The 21,478-nt window shown below is 35.7% G+C and overlaps 1 protein-coding gene across 3 annotated transcripts in view; it reads right to left on the reverse strand.

Annotated features, from left to right (window-relative positions):
- Positions 1–388: 388 nt before the first annotated feature.
- The window catches only part of Prkd1 (protein kinase D1), a 326,804-nt gene continuing 305,714 nt past the window's right edge, over positions 389–21,478 (reverse strand). For all 3 annotated transcript variants that reach the window (XM_058585839.1, XM_046465232.2, XM_058585840.1), the window contains 3 exons: positions 20,558–20,825; positions 2,171–2,256; positions 389–1,381 (listed from right to left, as the gene is read on the reverse strand). In XM_058585839.1, the coding sequence (XP_058441822.1) occupies positions 1,163–1,381; positions 2,171–2,256; positions 20,558–20,825 (573 nt within the window). In that variant the 3' untranslated portion in view covers positions 389–1,162. The remainder of the gene's footprint in view (positions 1,382–2,170; positions 2,257–20,557; positions 20,826–21,478) is intronic.

The following is a 21,478-nucleotide window of genomic DNA, read 5'->3' on the forward strand; positions in this document are numbered from 1 at the left end:
GTGTTTTTGTAGTTCACTGAAGAACATCTTACTTAGGTCATATGAAAAGAAACTTACATCCTTACAAATTTCTGGGCCAAACTGACTAAATCAAGAAACTACACTGAAATTAACATTGCAGTGCTCCTATGTATGCTTCCAACCTCCTCTTTAGCTTTGGTCATTTTCCCCTGGGAAAACATTCTATTCTACTCCAGTGGAAGCTAGATGATATGAGACAGAAAGGTAAAACTGTACTTTGCAACATATACTTCAGAGTAGATCAGGCTAACTTCTAGATCATGAGACTTTTTTTTTCTGCTTTTTGAGAAGATATCTCTGTACCTAATTGGCCTGACAACACTACTATGGACCACTAATAAAAATAATTCAATCAGATGGACACATATTTTGACAAGAATATTTATTTGTTATTATTGAAAAAATACACAAAAGACAAAAAAGTTGCTTAGCTGCTGATTTTCCATAGTACAACAGGGTAGTGTAAGAAAGGGAGAAACATATCTGTCTTATATATAACAGTTTACATTTCTAAGGCATTTAGGCTTTAGAGCAGTCAGCTCCACATGCCTGGGTGCACTTACTTGAGTTTAAATATACTGAGGCACACCAGGCAATATAAGGATTTGAAATCACACAGTAAAACTTTTCCATGCATCTTTGTCTTTGGGTATAATATCCCCTCTCCCCAATCTTTTTCTTTTTTTTTCCACGTGAGATTTGAGTTGTTCATAGAACACTGGTAACAATCTACTCTTCAAGAGTTTGCTTTACTATGATAACACAAATGGGACACACCAAACAGAACTATTTCATGGACAGGCTCTTTCTCTTACCAAAAGGAGGCTCCAGTAAGGAAAAACACTGATTTGCAAAGGCACAGTGGAGACAGGTTTAATGCATTAAATATAACATGAATCATTCACAATAACAAGTTTAGTGTTTCAGGGAACTTTTGTTAATACAACACAGTTGGTCACACAAAATACAAATGCTTCTGTTGATTTGTCTTGGCAACTCAGATACATCAACAGTGCTAACAGTTTAACAGCTTTGTTCTCATCTGACAGAAAATAATGGCAGTTCTGCAAGGCAAATGTTAAACCTGACCGTATGTATTTATTAATTCCACAGTGTTTTGACAGATTATAGGGGATGAAACTCAGAGGATGCTGACACGCTCACTGAGGCCTTTCATCTCTCTTTCTTCCGTCTCAGGACTGTCACTGTGGCTAGCACTTGGGTTGATCAGGTGTGCAGGGTACTGCAGCCCCTGCTCGCCTGCATACTGCTCCCACCTGGAGTCATCGCTTTCGTGGGTGATATAGCGTTCCCCAATTTTGCATTCCAACTCTCGTAAATCTAACCAGGTCTGATAGTCCTGAAGAAAAAAATTTCAAAATATTACCCTAGAGATCATTACAACTCAACATGCTGTTTCATATGTTGTCAGTTCCCACCATCTATGAGTTGTCCCCCTTTTCCCACTATAATGGTACTGTTATCATTCATCATTCATCGTACATCCTCCTCAAGTGACAGCATCAGCACCAAGGCCATCCTATTTGCTTAACCTTTGAAAATACATAGTGTTTATTTGATACCATGGATCAAAGTGTGGGCAATTAATGCTCTTAGTCAAGCAGTTAGGAATGTTGGTGTTCCTTTGAAATTTAATGCCTAAAAATAATCCTTTAGTATTTCAGAGAATCGTTTTTCTAAACTTTGGGTTCAAGGTGAAAATAAATATTTAAGAGACTACAAGCATGTCCATACACTTCATATTTGTCGTGTATTTCTATTCATGCATAATATCCTCGGATTTAAAAATACAGCTTCCAAATGACACAGTGCATGACCAGATGGGTATCTATTTGGACATTTATCAGGATTACACATACAGATGCTTTTGAAATCTGGTCCTCTGAGTTCTGTTATGATCCTTCGCACTTTTTTTGTATGTGTGCATGTGTGTATGTATGCGTGTCCCTCACCAAAATTTTCTTGGTTGAAAGACAAGAGTTTCAGAAATATTAAATTGTTATTAAAACCTAAGAAATTGCATGTATTTTGGCAGGAAAATTGATATGACAAATACTTCTACTTTTAATATCAAAATCCTATAAATACTTGAAATCTCAACTGAGAAAAAATGGTGATTGATTTTTACCTGTAGCCATGGGTGACTCAAGGTCTTATCCACACTATAGCGCTTTCTCATTTTTACTTGCAGCAAATTATTGATAAGATCAATGGCTGAAAAAAAATTAATTATTGGTAAAAACAGGTGACAGATATAGAACAAATATATAATTCATTTACAGTATATTTTGCAACTGTTATTTTTACAAAGTTAAATGCAGCAGAGTGATAATATGCACTAGAATCTGAAAAAAAAAAATCCTCTCGAGAATTCTAAAACCTTGCCCTTCATTTTGTTTTGGATACTAAAAATATGAAGTTGGAAATAATTGTGGAGGAAGAAGTATCAGAGTCTATTTTGAATATAATGTGAATTTCAATGGGTCTACTACTCTTTTATACATTTTCTACTGTAGGTATTTTGTTTAAATAGACATAATTTAAGTATGACTTGCATCACTGTAAAGATAAAACTAATATTCAAGAGAAAGCATTTACTAATTTTGTTACAAAATATATTTAATATTTGAAAGCACATACTGGGCTTTATGGTCTTGAGGTAAGTTACAGACATCTAGACATCTTATGTAAATGGGAAAATCTAGCATAACTTGGGTCACCTCTGAGGATAACTTGGAGCCTAAATTAATGGTCCAAGAGAAGACCACTTTTGTCTCTTTCACCTTGCTTTTGCTTTAAAAATATAAAATATTCCAATAAATTGGAATTATATCATTTTTATTAATTTCCTGAGGGAAGATGAAAAGAAACCTAATAAGAATTATTCACTGAGGGATCAAAATTATAGTCAGGGTTGGGGCTCTGATTTATGAAATTTAGGAAGAAAAAGGATTCCTCTTGTCAGTTATCTTGTCTACAAAGTATCCTAGTTGCCCATAGTACCATGGGACAGAGTTCTCACCTTTTCTGGAAATTTTATTTTCAGCCTATATCATTAACTGTTCATTATTAAGTCATTACCTTACACTTCCCACTCACTTTATAATAATTTCTACATGTCTTTCTTTCTTTTTATCATTTTTCTTCCCCCAAAGAATTAAGCAAAATATGCCAAAATAGTGAAAGCATTTATATTTTAGAGAGTGAATTCTCACCTTTAATCTATTCTGGGCATTAGGTCTGAAAGATGGATTTTTCTAAAAAAAAAAAATCTTAAATAGGTAGCTGATTAAAAAAAAATAATAATAAGAATCAACTCCCAAACTTTCCCAGCCTCATGTAATGAACCAGACAGCTTTGATGCCACTGTCTGGCCTACAACAACCTATACAGACATGAAAATACAGCCTGCTGCCTGAGTCCAGAGGAACAAAGACCGCTTCATTCAATCAGAATCCTCCTTGTTATCAAGTAAAGAGAAGTGATCTCTACAGTCTTTTGGTAATATGTCTTTGGGTTTTACTGGTGCTAATTGTCCAAGTATTTGCCGGCACTGAAAGACTGTAAATCAAACACTAAAGAGTCCTTAATTGGAGAAATTTAATGCAACAGCACACACTTAAATGTCATCTATGCCTATGTAGTCCTGCCTCAGCTTGGATACCTGAAGAAACATAGTACTTAGTACAATTTCAAATTCCAAGCATGTGTTCTCAGAATGCTTTTGAAAGTAGAGTTCTCTCAGTGAACTGTGTATAGGGCATGTACTTTAAAACATCCATTCACATGATTTACTCACTGGTGAGTAAAGTGCACCTTCCATTCTTGCTGCTGCGGAGTCACACAGCAAAAATGGGGGATGAAGGGCTAAGGGAGAGCTCATGGGCCGCTATAGCATGCTAAGGCTGTACACTTCCCTGGACACTGCAGGGAATAAATACATGGTATTAATTCACTCATTCTGCTTTGAATTCTATAATTAGGAATGTAGGTGTACAGTAACTCGACAAAAGGTCTGGTTTGTGCCCAAATGGGCTCCAACGGTGAGCCACATGGCCTAATGGGGAGGGAAATACTGCCAGAGGAGAAACGAAGTGTCTGAAGGGAATGGAATATGGGAAGATGGAAAAAATCATTCTTCTGAATGAGGTACACAATCATCCGTCTGACCAAGCCACAGACACCCTGAAGCCTGAATAAGCACAGCGAGGCAAAGGCTTGTGTTTCCAAGAGAAGACAGGTTAGGACATAAGGAGAGAATTAGAGGGGTCATGGTGTGTACGCAGAAATGTGTGCATATAAATAAAATTTGTGGCTCCTCGCAGCAGAAAATAGCAATAATTAATTACATGTGGAAAACTGTAGTTCGGCGTTGGGACCTCAGGGTTACTCAGAAAGCAGGTCCATCACTGGTATTTGAGAGCTTCATTCTACTCAGTTTCTGGAACTCTCAAAACACCCTTTTCATCAATTGAGTGTCTTTCAATCCAGCGTTAACTGAACCATCCAAAATGCCTTTGGCTGTACCCATTTTTAAAAAGAGAGACTAAAGAACATCTTTCTTACAATGTTCTCTTTACTGGCCATGTCTATGCTGCTACCATAAACATATTTTAAGACTTCTTCACATATTTGTATTAATCACTCATTTCTAATTTCTTCATTCACCAAATCATACCTACTAATTGCTGTTGGTAACTGGGAAATATAAAGTTAATGATAGAGCTGGGCATGATGTAGCTCAGTGGTACAGCACCTGCCTAGCATGTGTGAGGCCCTGAATTTGATCCCTAGTGTACATACACACATACACACACATACACACACACACAGTTAATGATAAATAATAAAACCCCAGCCTTGAAAAGTTCCTGATTTATTTATGAAGGACGCACACTTACGCTCCTCACACCATGATTATAGGACAAAATATGTCACCTTAAATCTTGGACCTTTAAGTATCCTACTCAAAGAAAAAGAATGTTTTTATTGCATAACTTATCCTCCTTGGTCCTGTTTATGTTGTAGATGCAATGGAAAGCTTAACTCCATTCTATGTGACAGCTCTTCAAATCTGACACAGGGATTCCCTTTCCCCTTACATATGATAGTTCCTTTAATTGCCTTTTAGACCCCTCAGTCTTCCTGTAGAACCTTATTTTAATATTCACTAGCTTTACTTTTCAAAGTCCTTGCTAAAATTCATAGATCATTATTGACCAGAATTGTCTTCACTATTAACTGCCAATTTGATTCATACACACAGATATTATTCATATATCTTAGGATTGAGGTTTTTTTATTCTTTAAAAATTTTTACATTCATATTCTTATGTAGTCCTCATATCAACCCTGTGAAAATAGATATTATTTTAATCTCCACTTTATAGGAAAGAAAAAATTTCAAAATTCCATGTAACTCAATCAATATCAGACAACTCCTAGGCAATGGAGCTAAGGTTGAAAGGGCACTTGGCTTCAAAGCCTGTGCTTTGACATCCTAAGGCAGACTGCAGTCATATTATACCATTGGGTCATTATTATTAACTGATAATAATGTGAAATATTAACTATTTAAATTTTTTTTTCTAATCGTGAACATTAAATTCTTCTTATGTTTTCACCACACTATTATGGATTGGAATGCAGAGATTTGTTTGTGTGGGTGTGTGTCTGTGTATCTTTGTGACTATAGTCTACACTTGAGCACTCAAAGACTATTTTGAATGTGACATGATCCCCTCATTAGAGATGTGCTCATCCTCCTAGCCTCTGCCATGTCCACACTGAATAAACCCATCTGCTATGTATTAATCAATGTAGTAGAGCCTTTTTTTTTTCCAGAATAAGATGTAAACATAGGGCTTTTTGACTGTATTAGAGATCACACTCCCAACTGCCAGGCCCATTAATTATTCTTTGAGCAAGGCTTATAAACAAGCAACATTTCCTCCTAGGAGAGTTCCCAACCAGTCCATATTTTATGATATTCGCCAAAGGCTACTGTATGAAAGTTTTTTTTCAAATGTTTTATTATAGTCAAGACACATCAGTCCTTAATATTACTTATTCCACCAATCTGGCAATCCTACTTAAAAAGAAAGTTCAGGTATTCTAGAATAATATATTCTCAGCAAACTAATACTGATTAATACTGACATTTGGTTGTTTCCTTCTAAGGACCAGGATTTATTATCTAAATGCTTGCAAATCATTAATTCAATTCTTCACTGTAGGATTTTGTCAGGAATAAATACTAAGCTTCTTATTGATTGATTTCAGGATCCATTCTTTCTCCCCTTAAAAATTTCAGACAAATGTGGTCAGTCTTAATTATACTAGTATCTTTCTCACTTTATCTATGGATTACTAAAAATTACAGTGGCTCTAAAAGCACATCTGTTAGCTTCTCTAATATTCAGTTTTCATCCACCTTATGGCTCATACTAAGTGATCCCTAGGTATTAGCTCCCAGAAGAGACTGTCCTATGTAGAATAATGTTTCCAAGGCAAACCAGTAAAGAAGTAATAAAACTGGCAAAACTGGACCAGCCACAGCAGTCCCAGGAGAGAGCAAACAATCAGGAAAAAAAAGAGAAGTAAATAAAATAAAAAAGAAGTCCAAATAGAATCTTAACTGCAATTCCAAAATTAAAATAAAAATTCAGATTTCTGACCTAGAAGATGTTAGGTTTGGAACTGTGAGGGAGAGGAGAAAGAGAAAAATCAAAAAAGACAGAAAACTCTGGGCTCTTCTGTGAAATCTTCTCAAAAACAGAACAAAGGAGAAAGGCAACATGGTCTGGCTATGGAAAACAAGATGGAAAGAAAAAGGGTGCAGAATGGTATATCAGAAAGGTAGCCTGCTGGCAGAGCAGGACAGGACGCTGGTGTCTACAGGGGAGAGGTAGAATACAGAAACTTCAGGTCACTTGGAACTCCCCAAGGACTTAGAGCTCATGAAAAATCTGGAGCCCATCAGAAAGAGATACTTGTGAAGTAGAGAAAGCCTCAGAAATTATGGGTCTCTAATACCTCCTTCCACAAAAATAGCAAAAAGACTATCCCCAAACCTGGATTTCATAAGGTGAGGTATACTGTGACAAAGTGCTGGTATTTGTCCTTTGAGGAAGTAAGCAGATGCCATTTTGAACAGCTGGATTTGGTCTAGAGCCAAAGCAATGCAGGAAGTAAGAATTCTCTAAACTCTGAGGGTTACGTCTCCTTATCATCTCAGGTGAAGGGCCTACCCCTGAAGAAAACAGGAGTGAAATAGGCAATGGCTGGATCTTCCTTCTCTTTGCAGTAAATATAGTACCGTTTTTCAAAGAGTGGGTTGATTATTTTCTGATCGTATATGCCTATTTATTCTGGAAGTCAGTCTTCCTAATATTACTCTGGCCACTTTTGACTTTGTGCTTCTAAAATACCTCTAGCCAGGGATTCATACTATTTCTTATAAATTAAGAAAATAAGGAAATTTGCTTTTTCTTTCTTTCTTTTTTTTTTCTGCAATGAACCCTTGGCTGTTACTTCCCTTCCACCTTCCTACACAGCATTTTCCCTCCTTACTCCATCCGTTGAGAGACTAAAATGTCAGGAAAGTAAAGAGAACATTTTATCAAACATTGTCTCTGAGTTAAATGGGCCTTAAAGTAAACATTAGGGGAGCTGAACTTCTGTGTAACCCTATTTTCTAGGTGCATAAGGACTCGAGAACAAGCAATTAAATAGTATATGCAGGTGCTGTGGGCTTTATGTTTTCATATAAAAAGTAATGTTCCATTAGAGTATAATTGTATAGATTCCATTCCATTCTTCTCATATCAAAATAGAATAATCTTTGAAATTATGCAAACTATATTGCAGTTATTCTCCATTTCAAGTGTGTGGACACAACAGGTTGTATGTGTGTGTATTCATGTACCTTTGCATGTGCCCTTGCCATGACTTAACTAGAGAGTATCCAAAGCTTGGAAAAAACCCTTCAAAAAGAAAAGTGGACACTGAATACTTAGTGGGTCCCTTAGGTCACACCTGTCAGTCACATTTTACTTCTACTTTTATTTTTTCATGCCTGTGTCTCTACACTTGATTTTAGCTCCTTTGGGGTCACAGAGATTGGGTATTTGCACAGGTATTTCATAAATCTTTAAAATAAAATGCATCTAAATTTTAAAGCACTAGAGAAATGCTTACTAGCATTTGGTAGCTTTAATACAGTAATTAGAAATTTAAATGTCATTTTTTCTCAGCTCTAAGTTTTAATACCCATATTGTGTGCATATGGATTGTACATTTTGGTTATAAATATTCCTGGATCGTAGGAGATCACAACTCTACAAAATGTCAGATACCATAGATAGGATTATCAGAAAATCAGAATGATGCTGAGAATATTGCAATATAGATTATGTTATTTTACAGAAAGGAGATTGCTTGTCACACCACAGGACTGGTTTCTTTTGTTGTTTTTGTTTTCGTCCATTCTGTCTTCTCTCCGCCCCCAAATTATTCAGGTCCATAACTTCAAATTATATACCATATCAAAACTATCATTCTTTTGATGTAGCCATCACCAAGTAACTGCTAGGCTCCTTGCCTTTGAGCCAGTGTTTTCTTTATTCCCATTCACTTCAGGCTCACTGTCTGCTGCAAGGCAATGCTCAGTACTTCTCTCCCTTTGGTTTGCTTCATGCTGATGGTAAGTTGTGTGTTTATTTTAAAAATCGTTTTGCAACCCTTCACATTCCAGCTCTCAACCCAGCATGCCGTTGCCCAGCAACACTAACTGGGATGCTCCTCTCAGGGGCTGAAACCAGAGGCTGCCAGCAGCAAGCAAGGCCACTGGAAACCATCATCTCACTCGTTCCTGAGTCAATTACTGGAATCCAATGAAGTGCAAGACCTTTAGAGATTTGAGCTGGTGTCTTTCCTTTTTCAGTTCTTTCCTCTGTAGAAAGTCATTCTATCAATGGTTACTCTTTTGCTTCACATTCAATTTCATTTCTTCCTGAGGACTGGCAACACAATCTTGGACATCATGAATTGTTTCAACACAAGCACACACAAGTCAAACTGATGTCCAACTGATTCAGCATTTAGGGCAGAAATAAAAATATGTAATTCTGCTAAGTTTAGGTAGATATTTCTTTTTCTTTTTTACATTGTCATTACACTTGAAAATCCTTTGGAGATTTTCATTTTTAAATACTAATAAACCAAGTGAAAATCTTTAGGGGAAAGGCCTCCAGGTAGGTATTGGTCATTGTAGGAGTCTCAGGGGTTTCTAATACGTGCAGCTAGAGTCTAGTATAACTATGCTAAGTAATATCTCAGATTTTAACAAACATGAATAATAGTTTGGAAATCTTAAATGAAGATTCTGATTGGGTAAATCTGGGAAGGAGCCTAAGAGTCCATCTTTTTTTTTTGGTGGGGGGAGGTACTGGGAATTGAATTCAGGATCCCTTAACCACTGAACCACATTCGCAACCTTTTTTTTTTTTTTTTTGAGACAGGGTCTCACTAAGTTGCTGAGTGCCTTGCTAAGTTCCTGAGGTTGGTCTCAAACTTGCCAGCCTCTTGTTTTAGCCTCCCAATCACTGGGATAATAGGTGTGTAACACCACCTGGTTCTGAGAGTCTATCTTTAATGGTGCCCAGGTTGCCAATATTACTGGTCTGTAGACCAGATTTTGAGTAGTTATGGAATATGTGAACACTGGAGGAGGTTCATAACTGTTGTGATGCTGTCCAATGAGCCCTTGAACAAACAGATCTAAATACAGAGAAAAGTACTTAAGCACAGAGAAAGGTATCTGTTTTCAGTCCCATTTTGTTCAATATTCTGGAATGAAGACACAGGAGGGCTTCAGAATAACTTTGACTCAGAAGACACTGACAGGAAGATTAAGTAAGTTGGATCACACAATTCTCCAAATATATACAGGCTGGAGCAATGGGCCATCCTGATAACATTTAACAGGGACAAATGGAACTAAGTATTCTCAATTCCACCTGCCCCAAGATCTAAATACAGAACTGGAAAATCTGTCTTATCAACAACATGTATAAAAAGAAATTCAGGTTTTTAAATTCACAGTGGATTTGATATGTCTACTATTTGCCCCCAAATCAAACTTTATTTTATGCCATGCTAAAAGAAATATTCATTATAATGAGGTAAGTGGTATCTTCGAATCACTCTTCATTAGATTTGTTGAACCCCAAGTCAGACACTTTCTGAGGTTTGATTTAAAAAGAACAGAGGCAAAGAGGATTGTGTTTGGATCAGAGTAAACAGAGAGTTTGATGGAAAACTGACTGCCCAGGAGAAGAGGAGCCTGGGGAAATGTGAGGGCTGCTTTCAAACATCTGAGATGAACCTTTACTTGGAAAGGGACTGGGTTTGTTCTGCCAGTGGGCATAAACACTAGAGATATTTTTGCTTATTGTATTAGGGTTGAGTTAAGAAAAAATTTGGATCCTCAAAAAATTGTGTATTTTCCATCACTGGAGCAATTTAAGAATATTCTGCTCAGTAGATTAGTACTGAGGAGCAATATAAGGGTTAGATAAGATTTTTAACATCCTGTATTTTGAAATATTATTCTGTTTTGTTTTTGTGGAAGGAAGCAAACTCACCAAATATTTAATCTTTTCTGATCCTCTAGTCAGCTATCTCCCCATATATATTCAGACGTCATATTTCAACACAACTGTGATTTATATCCAGAAGTGAAATTTTAACCTTATAATTGAAATATATAAGAAAATATTTCAATTTGTGGGGGGGGGCAAATAAAAAGCCAACTTTTGAGCACTTACAATGGCAATGTTCTTGCTCAAACTTATGAGCAGTTATTCTCTACAAATAGTCACTTATTAGAAACATTGCCATTAATTATATTTTACTTGTTATCAAAATAGATGATTCCTTTCCTAGTGGGCAATGGTTTCAGATATTACCTCACTGGATTATAAAATATTCACACCACACACACACACACACACACACACACACACAATTCAATCTACCTGTACATATTTTTCAAATCATCACATGCCTTTGGCTCATAACTTTAAAGCTCTTATGAAAGAATATGACAAAAAAAAATCATTGAACACAATTGATTCCAGAATTTTAAGTTGAGATTGTTTAAAATGTTAAACCCCATGGAGGCTCTGACCCACATCATTCACTTTACTTTATCAATTGTGATTAAATTTCCTGGCACCCAGTCAGCATTTTTAAGTAGTTCACTGGCTAGTCCCCACGCCTCTCCTGCGTGCTGTTATGTCTGACAGTGGTGTTAATATGTTGACAAATCAATCTATTCATTAATATTCAGCAGGCTTGCTGGATCTGCAAGCCTCATAAACTGTTACAAACACAGTTTAATTATTAAAATGACAATTGTCTTTCTTTTGTTTCCCAATCCATTGGATTTCTGGGTCTCATCTACCCGAGGCTTATTTTCAATGGGGTTATTTTTTGTTTTGAACAATATGGAGTGAAAGAGAGACCTACAGCTGGTTCCTTTTCATGGCAAAGTGCTACTTCCAACTTAAGTATTTAGCATTCTGGAACACTGTTAGATTTTGAAAACATACCATGTGGTAATGGTGCTAGGCTTTTATTTAGCTTTTCTTTGTGTTTGTACTGGCTGTATTTTTCAATCTCCAATTTCTGGGGGAAAAACACACTTGTGACCAATTTTATTTGAATTTATCAAGTGGAATGGCAAAAACAAAAATGCTTTTAAAATAAAATTTAGATGCTTTGATAAATTCAGTTGTTAATATAGTGGTCATTCTATGTCTTGAGATACCCTATAGTCTATACTGTACAGCTAATGACTGAGATAAACTAGAAGAATAAATTATAGTTGTGCTTATCAGGGAAAAGAAGAGGTATAAATACTACCATTGAAGCAGTCAGAGCACACAAGTGGAGGGAACCTACATAATGGGCACACAATCACAATTGGATAATTAATTTTGCACTAAAAGCAAGCTTTTGGATTAATGAAAGTGCATTTCCTTTCTTTTTTTTCCTTTTTATATATGGTATGCTGAGGCTTCCTGTCTGATCTTAATTCTTGAGAATATCAACTAGCCATGTGACTCTGAAACTGAGCAGTAACAACACAGCAGGTGACTGGGGAATAGGTGCTTCTTCAAACTTCACCTGTGAACACAGAAAATGACCTTCTGCCTGCAGGGGTCGGGGCTCATCGTGAGACAATTTCCGAGGCTGCCTCTGTGTTGATTACTGCCTGCTTGCTTCTTTAATGGCATATAAAGAAATATCAGAACTCTGAAAGAGAAAAAGTAGTAATTTCTCTGTTGATCTCCATAGCCCCACTACTAACCTTCCTCAAATCTACTCTACTCCTCTAAATGAACACATCATGATGGAAATGTATTGTTAACTCTAGCAAATGCTTTCCCCTCCATTATTGCAAGTCTGTCAACAGTCTCTTAATGAAACAACTTGCACTGAAGCAAATTATGTGTCACTTCACTAACTACACAGTCTGCATCATTTAGTTCACCATGTCACTTCTCTTCCTCAGAGAAGAAACTCCAAGGAAAACAAAAGCTGTACAATTGTCATACACAGAGAATAATCACACAAGAAATGTGCTGTGAATCTGAGCAATGAAGGAATGTAGAAAAAGAGAATTCATTTGGTTCTCATATTGAAAATTCTTCTTTGTGAGGACATGATAGGTTTAGAGACTTAAGATAACATCTTCATCTGCTCAGTCACACTGTAGTGATTGGTGTTATTGAAAAGGAAATAGAATCTTGAAGCTTTTCAGAGAATGACATTTTTACATAATATTTATATTTATTTAAAATTTTGTTCAATTTTTAGACCAGGCATGGAAGAATTATAATTATGCAAAAGGTACTCCATTATTCCTGGATCCTTCTTTAACTTCATGTCCTTTATTTATTTGTATTAGTTTTTACAAAAGTTATCCTAAGCACCTGGGGAAAGCTGTATAATCGTCATACATAGAGAATAATCACATAAGAAATATGATTATTACTGAACTCTTCAGTAAGAAGATTTCAAAGAGAAAAAATAAAAACCTCTCTTTTCACTTTTGACCCACTATTTAGAGAGTACCTATTTTAAATTCTTCTTCTAATTACCTGAATGCCTCTGAATAATGCAGTATCTTTTATGCTTGATTCACTAACTTTAAACCAGTGCTACTCAAGTGTGAACAATCAGAACGGATCAGTGCCATTCTGAATTGTTTGTTATTGGTCTGTTATAAGTACAGAGAGTGAGACTGAGTCTCTGGAAACTTTGTATCCATTTTACATTGCTCTCACATTAAAAAATATTTTACAAAGTACTGGTCCATATGTTTAGAGATTAAAGCAAAAACCAACTGGTCCTTTACTACAGATAGTTAAAGAAGAATCAGATAGTTAAAGATAATGAATCTTTTCATTTTAGTTTTCTCTACCTTATTGTCCTCTTCATCCTCCCAATCAATTTAAATACATTAAATTATTGTACTGGTAGGCAACCTTTGTAATTTAGATCAGGTCCTAACATACAATATGAGAGATACAGCCAGTTAAAAGATATAGTAAATATTGATAATACATAATGCTTATTTCAAATTCTTAACTTTTAACTAAACTGAATATTAAATGACATATGTAAATTTATATAACTAATCCATGCAGTATCTCACATGAACTCTGGAAGTTTGGGCTCTTATAATTCTCTTCACCGCTTTTTTTTTGTCCTCCTTATTCCTAGTGTTATAGGATTCCGTTATTTATAATCTTTTGCATAATTATAATTAAGTCAGACGTGTTTAGTTTAAATGTTATCTAAAATTAATAAGCATTATGTGAAATGATTTATATATAATTATTATAAATGTATGAACTCTAGGTAAAAACCCTCCCCTATAGCTATTACCTAGAACCTCAAACCCACAACTATGTCAATTCAATGAGACTTTAAGTGTTATAAGGATTCTCTTTTCCTACATTTCTTTAATAGTTCAAAATCATAACACACATCTTAGTTGCTTCTGTATTATATAACTTTTAGTTGCCCTGGGTTTATATATTTGTCTTCTTTCTTTTTGACAAAAGATGCCTGTGCTATCTTTTGTAATCTTACTATTTTGAAATATATCTAAAATTGAAATATATCTGAATATATCAAAAATTTTGAAATATTACCTAAAATCTTGAACCAAGAACATGTCCTGCTTTTATTTCTCTGATCAAAAAGATGATGTGGATGTAAAGAGATGTTAGGGATGAGAGGAATTTTATACTTTTTCTCCAACAGTTTACAAGTGTGGAACCAGGGAGCCTACATTTTAAAATAGCTTCTCTAATTACCTGTTGGTATGCCAAAGTTAAAATCGCCCACTATAGATCTAGAGCAGGCCATGATAGATTTAAAATGAGCCATAATCAAGGTGGTTCTTTAGCAAAATTCTTAGGAATCCCTTGCTTTACAAATATTTCTATTTCAACTATTTGTTAGTTTTACTCCCTCCCCCATTTCCCATTTTAAGCTCTTCCCTCCTGGTATCACTTCTTAAGTGATAGACACTCTTGTTTGCAATTTTCTGGGGTTTTTAAAGGCAATATCACTCTTAAAATGTACCACCTGTGAGATACATGGAGGATACCCTGGTTTGTCTCTTGTTCTTTAGGAGTTTTAAATAATGCAAATGAAAGGAGGGGCATACTGGTGAATGATCAAGTAAGTTGCAATTCTTCAGTTTTACCTGGTTACATAAAACAAAACAAAACAAAACAAACTGACAATGGGTTGCTCTTTCTGTATTATAAGTGAATTTGCCAAATCAAGCGAATATTTTTAAATGAGTACACATGTCCTATCAAGGAACTAAGTAAGAAAGTTAGTAAGATGGCTGTGCCAAGTGCTAATCCTCACCTGGAATGAGATAAAGCAGGAGGTGATAGTGAGGCCATTTCTAATTTCTGACAGGGCAGTGATGGATATATCAGATGATGAAAAATGGTCATCCAGATAGTAGCATTGATGAAATGAAACGCAGCAGAACACACAAGACTGCCTTAGGACACACTGATATAATCACAAACACTGTCCCCTGATGGGCTAGAGTCTCTACTTGTGTAACTGTCTGTAATGATATGATTTATGCTGCACTGTTTTGTATATGTGTTTTTGCATATAAATACATACATATATTACATAGATATTATGTATAATTGAATATGATGGCTATATGCACTTAGTTACATGTAATTCCCTACTATTATTTTATTATATCAACTATAGTTAAGTACATATAAATGTAGTTATATCTTTATAAATAATTATAATTACATTTGCGTTTGTACATACATAAAAAAGTAAATATAAACATACTAGAGTGATAGATAAAAGAAGAACGGAATTTGTAAAGTGACTGGGAATTAAAAAGTAACCAAGGTATTTAAAGCTAATGTGTTCTGCTAATCACTATGGTAAGCATGTCCAAGTGCAATCTCATTTAATATGTAATATAATCCAGGGAGGTAGTAATTAATATCACTATATTCAGGTTGTTTACCAGAACATGATCCCATTTCCCAGGATTTTTAGAGATTATGACAAATTGCATTGCTTCTCTAGCTCTAAGCAGGTGAAATCATTTTAAAAATTAATGTAACAGGATGGCTAACCACATTAGAAGGATAATCAAGAGTCTGTAAATGTTGTAGATAAAAGCATTTACTTTGGAACCAGCTGACAGGATTTGCAAACTGGCCCCACTCAGACAAGCTACTTACCCCTCTATGTCTACATTTCCTTATCTTCAAAATGGAAACAATAATAGTATTTAATAAAAGTTTAGGATGGCTAAGTGAGTTTATATACAAAACGTGTTTAGTGCTTTTTTATAAGGCAAATGCTATAAAATTTTAATTACTAATATTTTAATATTTTCCTATTTAATTTTTTAATTAATTTTACCCTCTCGCTTTTACTTGTAATATTTGCTAAGCTTTAAGATTTTCTCTCATTTCTCAAATCATATTTTGGTTTATATGTGCAAAAAAATTCTGTTTTTAAAATGGACACCTATTAATGCTTTTGCATTTATTTTTATCCTAGCATCTTTTCCCTGTAGGAACTTCCTTTCTCCTAACTGGAGGGACTCATGATCACCCATAGGGCCAATCAGAGCCAGGCTCCTGGGGTGACTGTGTGATTGTCCCCTAGATACTATGGGATCCAAGCATAGTCAAGGGGCCCCTTTCAGAGAATCTGTGGCTACAGGGAGATGATTGCTCTTCCATTCTGAGATCATGAACAACAATAAGTAGCAGGTAAGCCTGAGCTGCTGGGAATAAATTGGCAGCATATGAAGAGTCTGCCTGAGAAGGAAGCCCCCTTAAAACAAAGCAGAGCTGTGAGGTGGAGAAACCTAACACTTGAACTGCAGAATCCAGCTGAATCTTCAGGTTTACCTCTTGGATTTCTCAACTGTGTGAGTCAATAAATTATCTTATTTGCTCAGATAGGTTTCTGTCCCGATTAATTCACTGACAGATTATTAGTAAGTATCTTTCCATGATGCTGATATTCATTATATTATCATAGCAAGAATACATAATGAGTATAAAACTCCATAGGTTCCTAAATACCAATCCAGAAATAAGAACCCTTTGGGGTAACAATGCATAGTGTAAAGAAGGGAGACTGATTTTGATTTCAAGGCCAACCCCTTAATTTCATGATCATTGTGTGACCTTAGTTAAGTCACTAAACCTTTCTGGTTTCTCTGTAATATACAGACTAAAGCAAATTACTTATCAAATTCTCTTCTTGTGTGAAGGTCAAGCACCACAATACATAGCTATTATATTATATCAAATCCATGTCTACACTAACAGAAAAAAAAATTCATGTCAAAGGCACTTTTTTTTTAAAATACTGAAACATCTATTCATGCTACAAAGACTTCCACATTTTCTTTTGCTTTTTCAAGTGGAAAAAAAAAAAACTAAAAAGGACACTTAGCAATATGTATGAAGAACACCAGGGAAACACGTATACCAGTTTGCACAGTTTCTAAAATTACACAATCAATACTTGGTTACCAGCCAGGGCAATTGCTTAGCTTAGTATTCTGCTGTCCTCCTCTCAATTCAAGTCCTTGGCTGACCCCACACCTGCCTTTATAAATGCCTCTCACATTCTTTGTCTCATTCAGTTTTGATTACAGCCTCACTATGCAGACTGGAATCATTATCCCATCTTATCCTAGAGGAGGTGAAGTCCAAAAGATAGGTGGTGACTAATTAAAATGGCAGATAGGGCTATATCTCACACTGCTGGACTGCTGACCTTGATCTTTGACTTTATAGTCATGGTGGGGCCCTAGATTTTGATTTCCCTGTATCTGGATTCTTAGTGTTTCTGATGTGATTTAAAGTATCCTGAGATGCAAATAGTACAGCTCCTGTGCCTCAGAGGAAAGGATGAGGCAAAGGAGGCATTGGGGAGAGGGGTCTGTTAATAACTAAACCAAAAAGAAGGGCTTTGAGAGCTTGTTTGGAGGTTCCAGCAGGGGAGCACAGCTAGTCTTATACCCTTTACCAAAGAACAGGGTCCTCCTCTATCAGGGAAGGTCTTCCTCTTTGAGCACACAGCTTTGGGAGACGCACATGGAGCAGTGAGGGAGGAAGGGAACACCACCTAGCCAGCCAGATCAGCCAAGTCAAAACCAAAGGTTAAAAGTTTTCTTTGATATAAGGATGCTGACTCATAATGGCAATAGGGCAGGGGGTGGGGGGAGCATGGGAGGAATGGAGGAACTTTCGATAGGGCAAAGGGGAGGGAGAGAAAAGGAGAGGGCAAGGAGGTGGGAATGATGGTGGAATGAGTTAGACTTCATTACCCTAAGTACACGTATGAAGACACAAATGGTGTGAAAAGATTTTGTGTACAATCGGTGACTTGAAAAATTGTGCTCTATGTGTGTAATATGAAATGAATTGCATTCTGCCATCATGTATAACATATAATAATAACTAATTTAATTGAAAAAAAAAAGAAAAAGGAGGGCTTTATTATTGACCTGAGCTGGTCTCCACATCATTTTGAGTAGGAAGAAAAATGTTGACACTTCTATAGCCAAGAAAAATGTGTTCTTCCTGATCAAATATAATTCTGAATTATCCTTCTGAATTATCCTGTATCATTCCCTCTTACAAAAATACTATGTCTCTTCCTTACCATTCTTTGGTGATTTGGCATAAGATCTATCTTATATGAAAATGTAGTTTTGACCAGTCAAGTTCACAGTGATTGTCATTCCTCTGAACTTGAAGACTCTGATTTCATACCTCTCTGACAATTCAAGAAAATAAATTTACAATTTTCTAAATTTGTGTAACTCATCTCCCCAACTAGCTTTCAAGTTCTTTGAAGCATTTTATGTTCTATTCTCTACTTTCATGTTACCTATGATGTATGTAAATTGTGATTTCCCAACAAGTGTTCATAAGCCATAGAAACTTAGGCCTTTGGTTTCTATACCAGTGACAATAACCAAAAAATGTTAAATTGACTTCAAGGGTATTCTGATATGAAGTCTGTAAAAAGGCATCAAGTTATTTTACTGGATTTCTGGATTAAAGGCATCAAGCATGAGGGTTAGCTCTATTTAAAGGAGATGTTTCCTAACAAGAGCCTTGGTCACAGGTTATCTGATAATGCCTTCTTTTCTGTCTTCTAGAAAAGAAATATAATTATACTTCACTTTCATCTTTGTTGAACCATCCTAAATATTTAATTATTCCTTTGGCATATATGATAGCTCTTTTGTAGGCCACAGATTCCTTTAAGATACATCCACCTTGCTATAATTTACAAGTAATTAGAGGATGTTAAAGGTTGTTGCTAATGGTAACTTAAAGCTCTGACAATGGATAGCTCTTGCCATTTAATACTAAACATCTAATAATTTAATCTACATTAGGCAGCTGATATACATTCTTTTCCCATTGCTATACCAACACATGCAGTAACAGGCATCAAATAAGAGAGGTTAATCCTATGCATGTATTGGCTTCTGGCCTAGATGTTGTCCAGAAACAACAAGGAAGCAGGAATAATGAAAGGATGAATGTTCAGACTTCCGGCATGAGTTCTGGCCCTGCCCCTGACTAGTTTTGTGATTCAAATTTACAGCATAACTTTTTAATATTTCAGTTTTCTTATTTAAATTACAGGTATAATTAAAAAAAACTATCTTATGAAATTTTTATGAGAATTAAATAAACTCCAAAGCATCTTTACTGAGGAACACCTACCTTTCAAAAACATTGAATAAGTCATTTTATTTGCCCTCATCAGCCCTGCCATCTTTAAAACACTATCTGTTTTCCTTTAAGAGGATGGCAGTATTTATTAAGAAGAATAGAAGCTTTAATGCAACACTGCCCAGTTAATCTATTCTAAAGAAGTCATCATAGATACTTATAGAAATCATACGTATAAGGATGTTCTAATGCTGAACAAACATCCAAGGACATGGCCAGGTAAAATATGATGCATACTCTAACATTACACAAAAGAAATCACTAGACAAAGATTTTGCCACACTAATTTATATGGTTTGATAATTAAAATATCAATGTCAAAAGTTCTTGATAATACTTTAAAAATATTCAATACAATTTTTAGCTCTAAAAGTTTTCTGGTAGAATTTTTTTGGATCCTAAATATAGAATCATATCATCAACAAACAGCAATAGTTGAATTCTTCTTTTCCTATTCATATCCCTTGAATTTCTTTTGTCTGTCTAAGTGCTCTGGCTAGACTTTCTGGGACTACGCTGAATAGAAGTGGTGAAACAGGGCATCCCTGTCTTGTTACAGTTTTTGGAGGGAATGCTTTCATTTTTTTTCTCCATTTAGAATGATGTTGGCCTTGGCTTAGCATAGATAGCTTTTACAATGTTGAGGTATGTTCTTACTATCCCTAGTTTTTCTAGTGTTTTGAACATAAAGCAGAGCTATATTTTGTCAAATGCTTTTTCTGCATCTATTGAGATGATCATATGATTCTTATCTTTAAGTCTATTGATGTAATGAATTGCGATTATTGATTTCCATATGTTGAGCCAACATTAAACAAACCCAGGTACATGGTAAGTAAACCTTCACTAAAGATTCATTATCATTATATCAATATATAAATATTTGTACATTTTAAGAAAATACAAAAATATGAACAAGTTCATTCTGGTTGTTTCATCTACCTCTTAATACACATATTACTTTTTCTATATTTGTAAACACACACACATTTCATCAAAAGACATTTTTGTTTTCATTTACTTTCAACCAACATCAATCAATTTGTGCTTCTAATCTGGTAGGCACAGTGAACATTTATCAGTGTAATAATTCACAATTAAACTCATAACTCTTAAAAAATAAGTCATGATCATTTTTGCATGGAAGTTATTACCTTCATGAGAGATTTCCTTCCAGGGATTTGGTGGATACATGAAAGCTGCATTCTGGATTTGGTCGTGTATGTCCTCATCTTCGTTAAATGGGAACGTGCCACTTAGGCTTACGTAGATAATCACCCCGACAGACCACATGTCTAGGGAGCGATTATAACCCTTGTTTCTTAGAACCTCAGGTGCCAGGTAAGCTGGGGTACCAACCACAGATCTTCGGAAAGATTTCTCTCCAATGATCCGGGCAAAGCCAAAATCACAAAGTTTCACCTGTTGACAAAAGTGTATGCAGAAATCATTCAATCACAATTATGTGTCTGTATATGGGTTAGTTGAAGTCTGTCAGAAACTACCATAACTCTTCATACAGAACAATATGATTTTCTTATGGTCTAAGAAATAGCTATTTTCTGCTAAGTGATAAAGGATGACAATGGTTTCCATACTGATACAAAGGCATGCTTTCATTCATAAACATCATCTAACCCCCCCCCCCCAAAAAAAAAAAACAGAGAAATATCAAAACAAGTATACTTAGAAGTGGGCAGGGAAACATGCAAGTCTGGGGAGTGAAGGGCTAACTCAAGGGCTTATTATGAGGATGAACGACAGAAGATAGTTGAGTCGTGCCATCCACAATAATTGGCTCTGTTTTGGCACATTGGCAGGACCTGAAGGTGTCAAGATGGCAAAGCAAGACAGCCAACCATGGTCAGGTCACTTAAGATCTCTGACTCCCTAGGGAGAGATCCAGTTGTTTTCTACCCTCTGAATTGAGAAAAAGAAGAATTTTGCCCTGGGCCTGGAGAACAACGCTGAAAATGAAGGTCTTGCCCACCCTTAGAGAGAGGATAGCTCTCTGGGACTCTCAAGTGTCCTCACTCTCACAGCCAGTGGTTTCAACCTTAGGCTAGAGTTGCCAG

Source organism: Marmota monax, unplaced genomic scaffold (genome assembly GCF_021218885.2).
Source record: "Marmota monax isolate L192 unplaced genomic scaffold, Marmota_monax_Labrador192_F-V1.1 WCK01_AAM20220418_F8-fsc00079, whole genome shotgun sequence".
NCBI lineage: Eukaryota > Metazoa > Chordata > Mammalia > Rodentia > Sciuridae > Marmota > Marmota monax.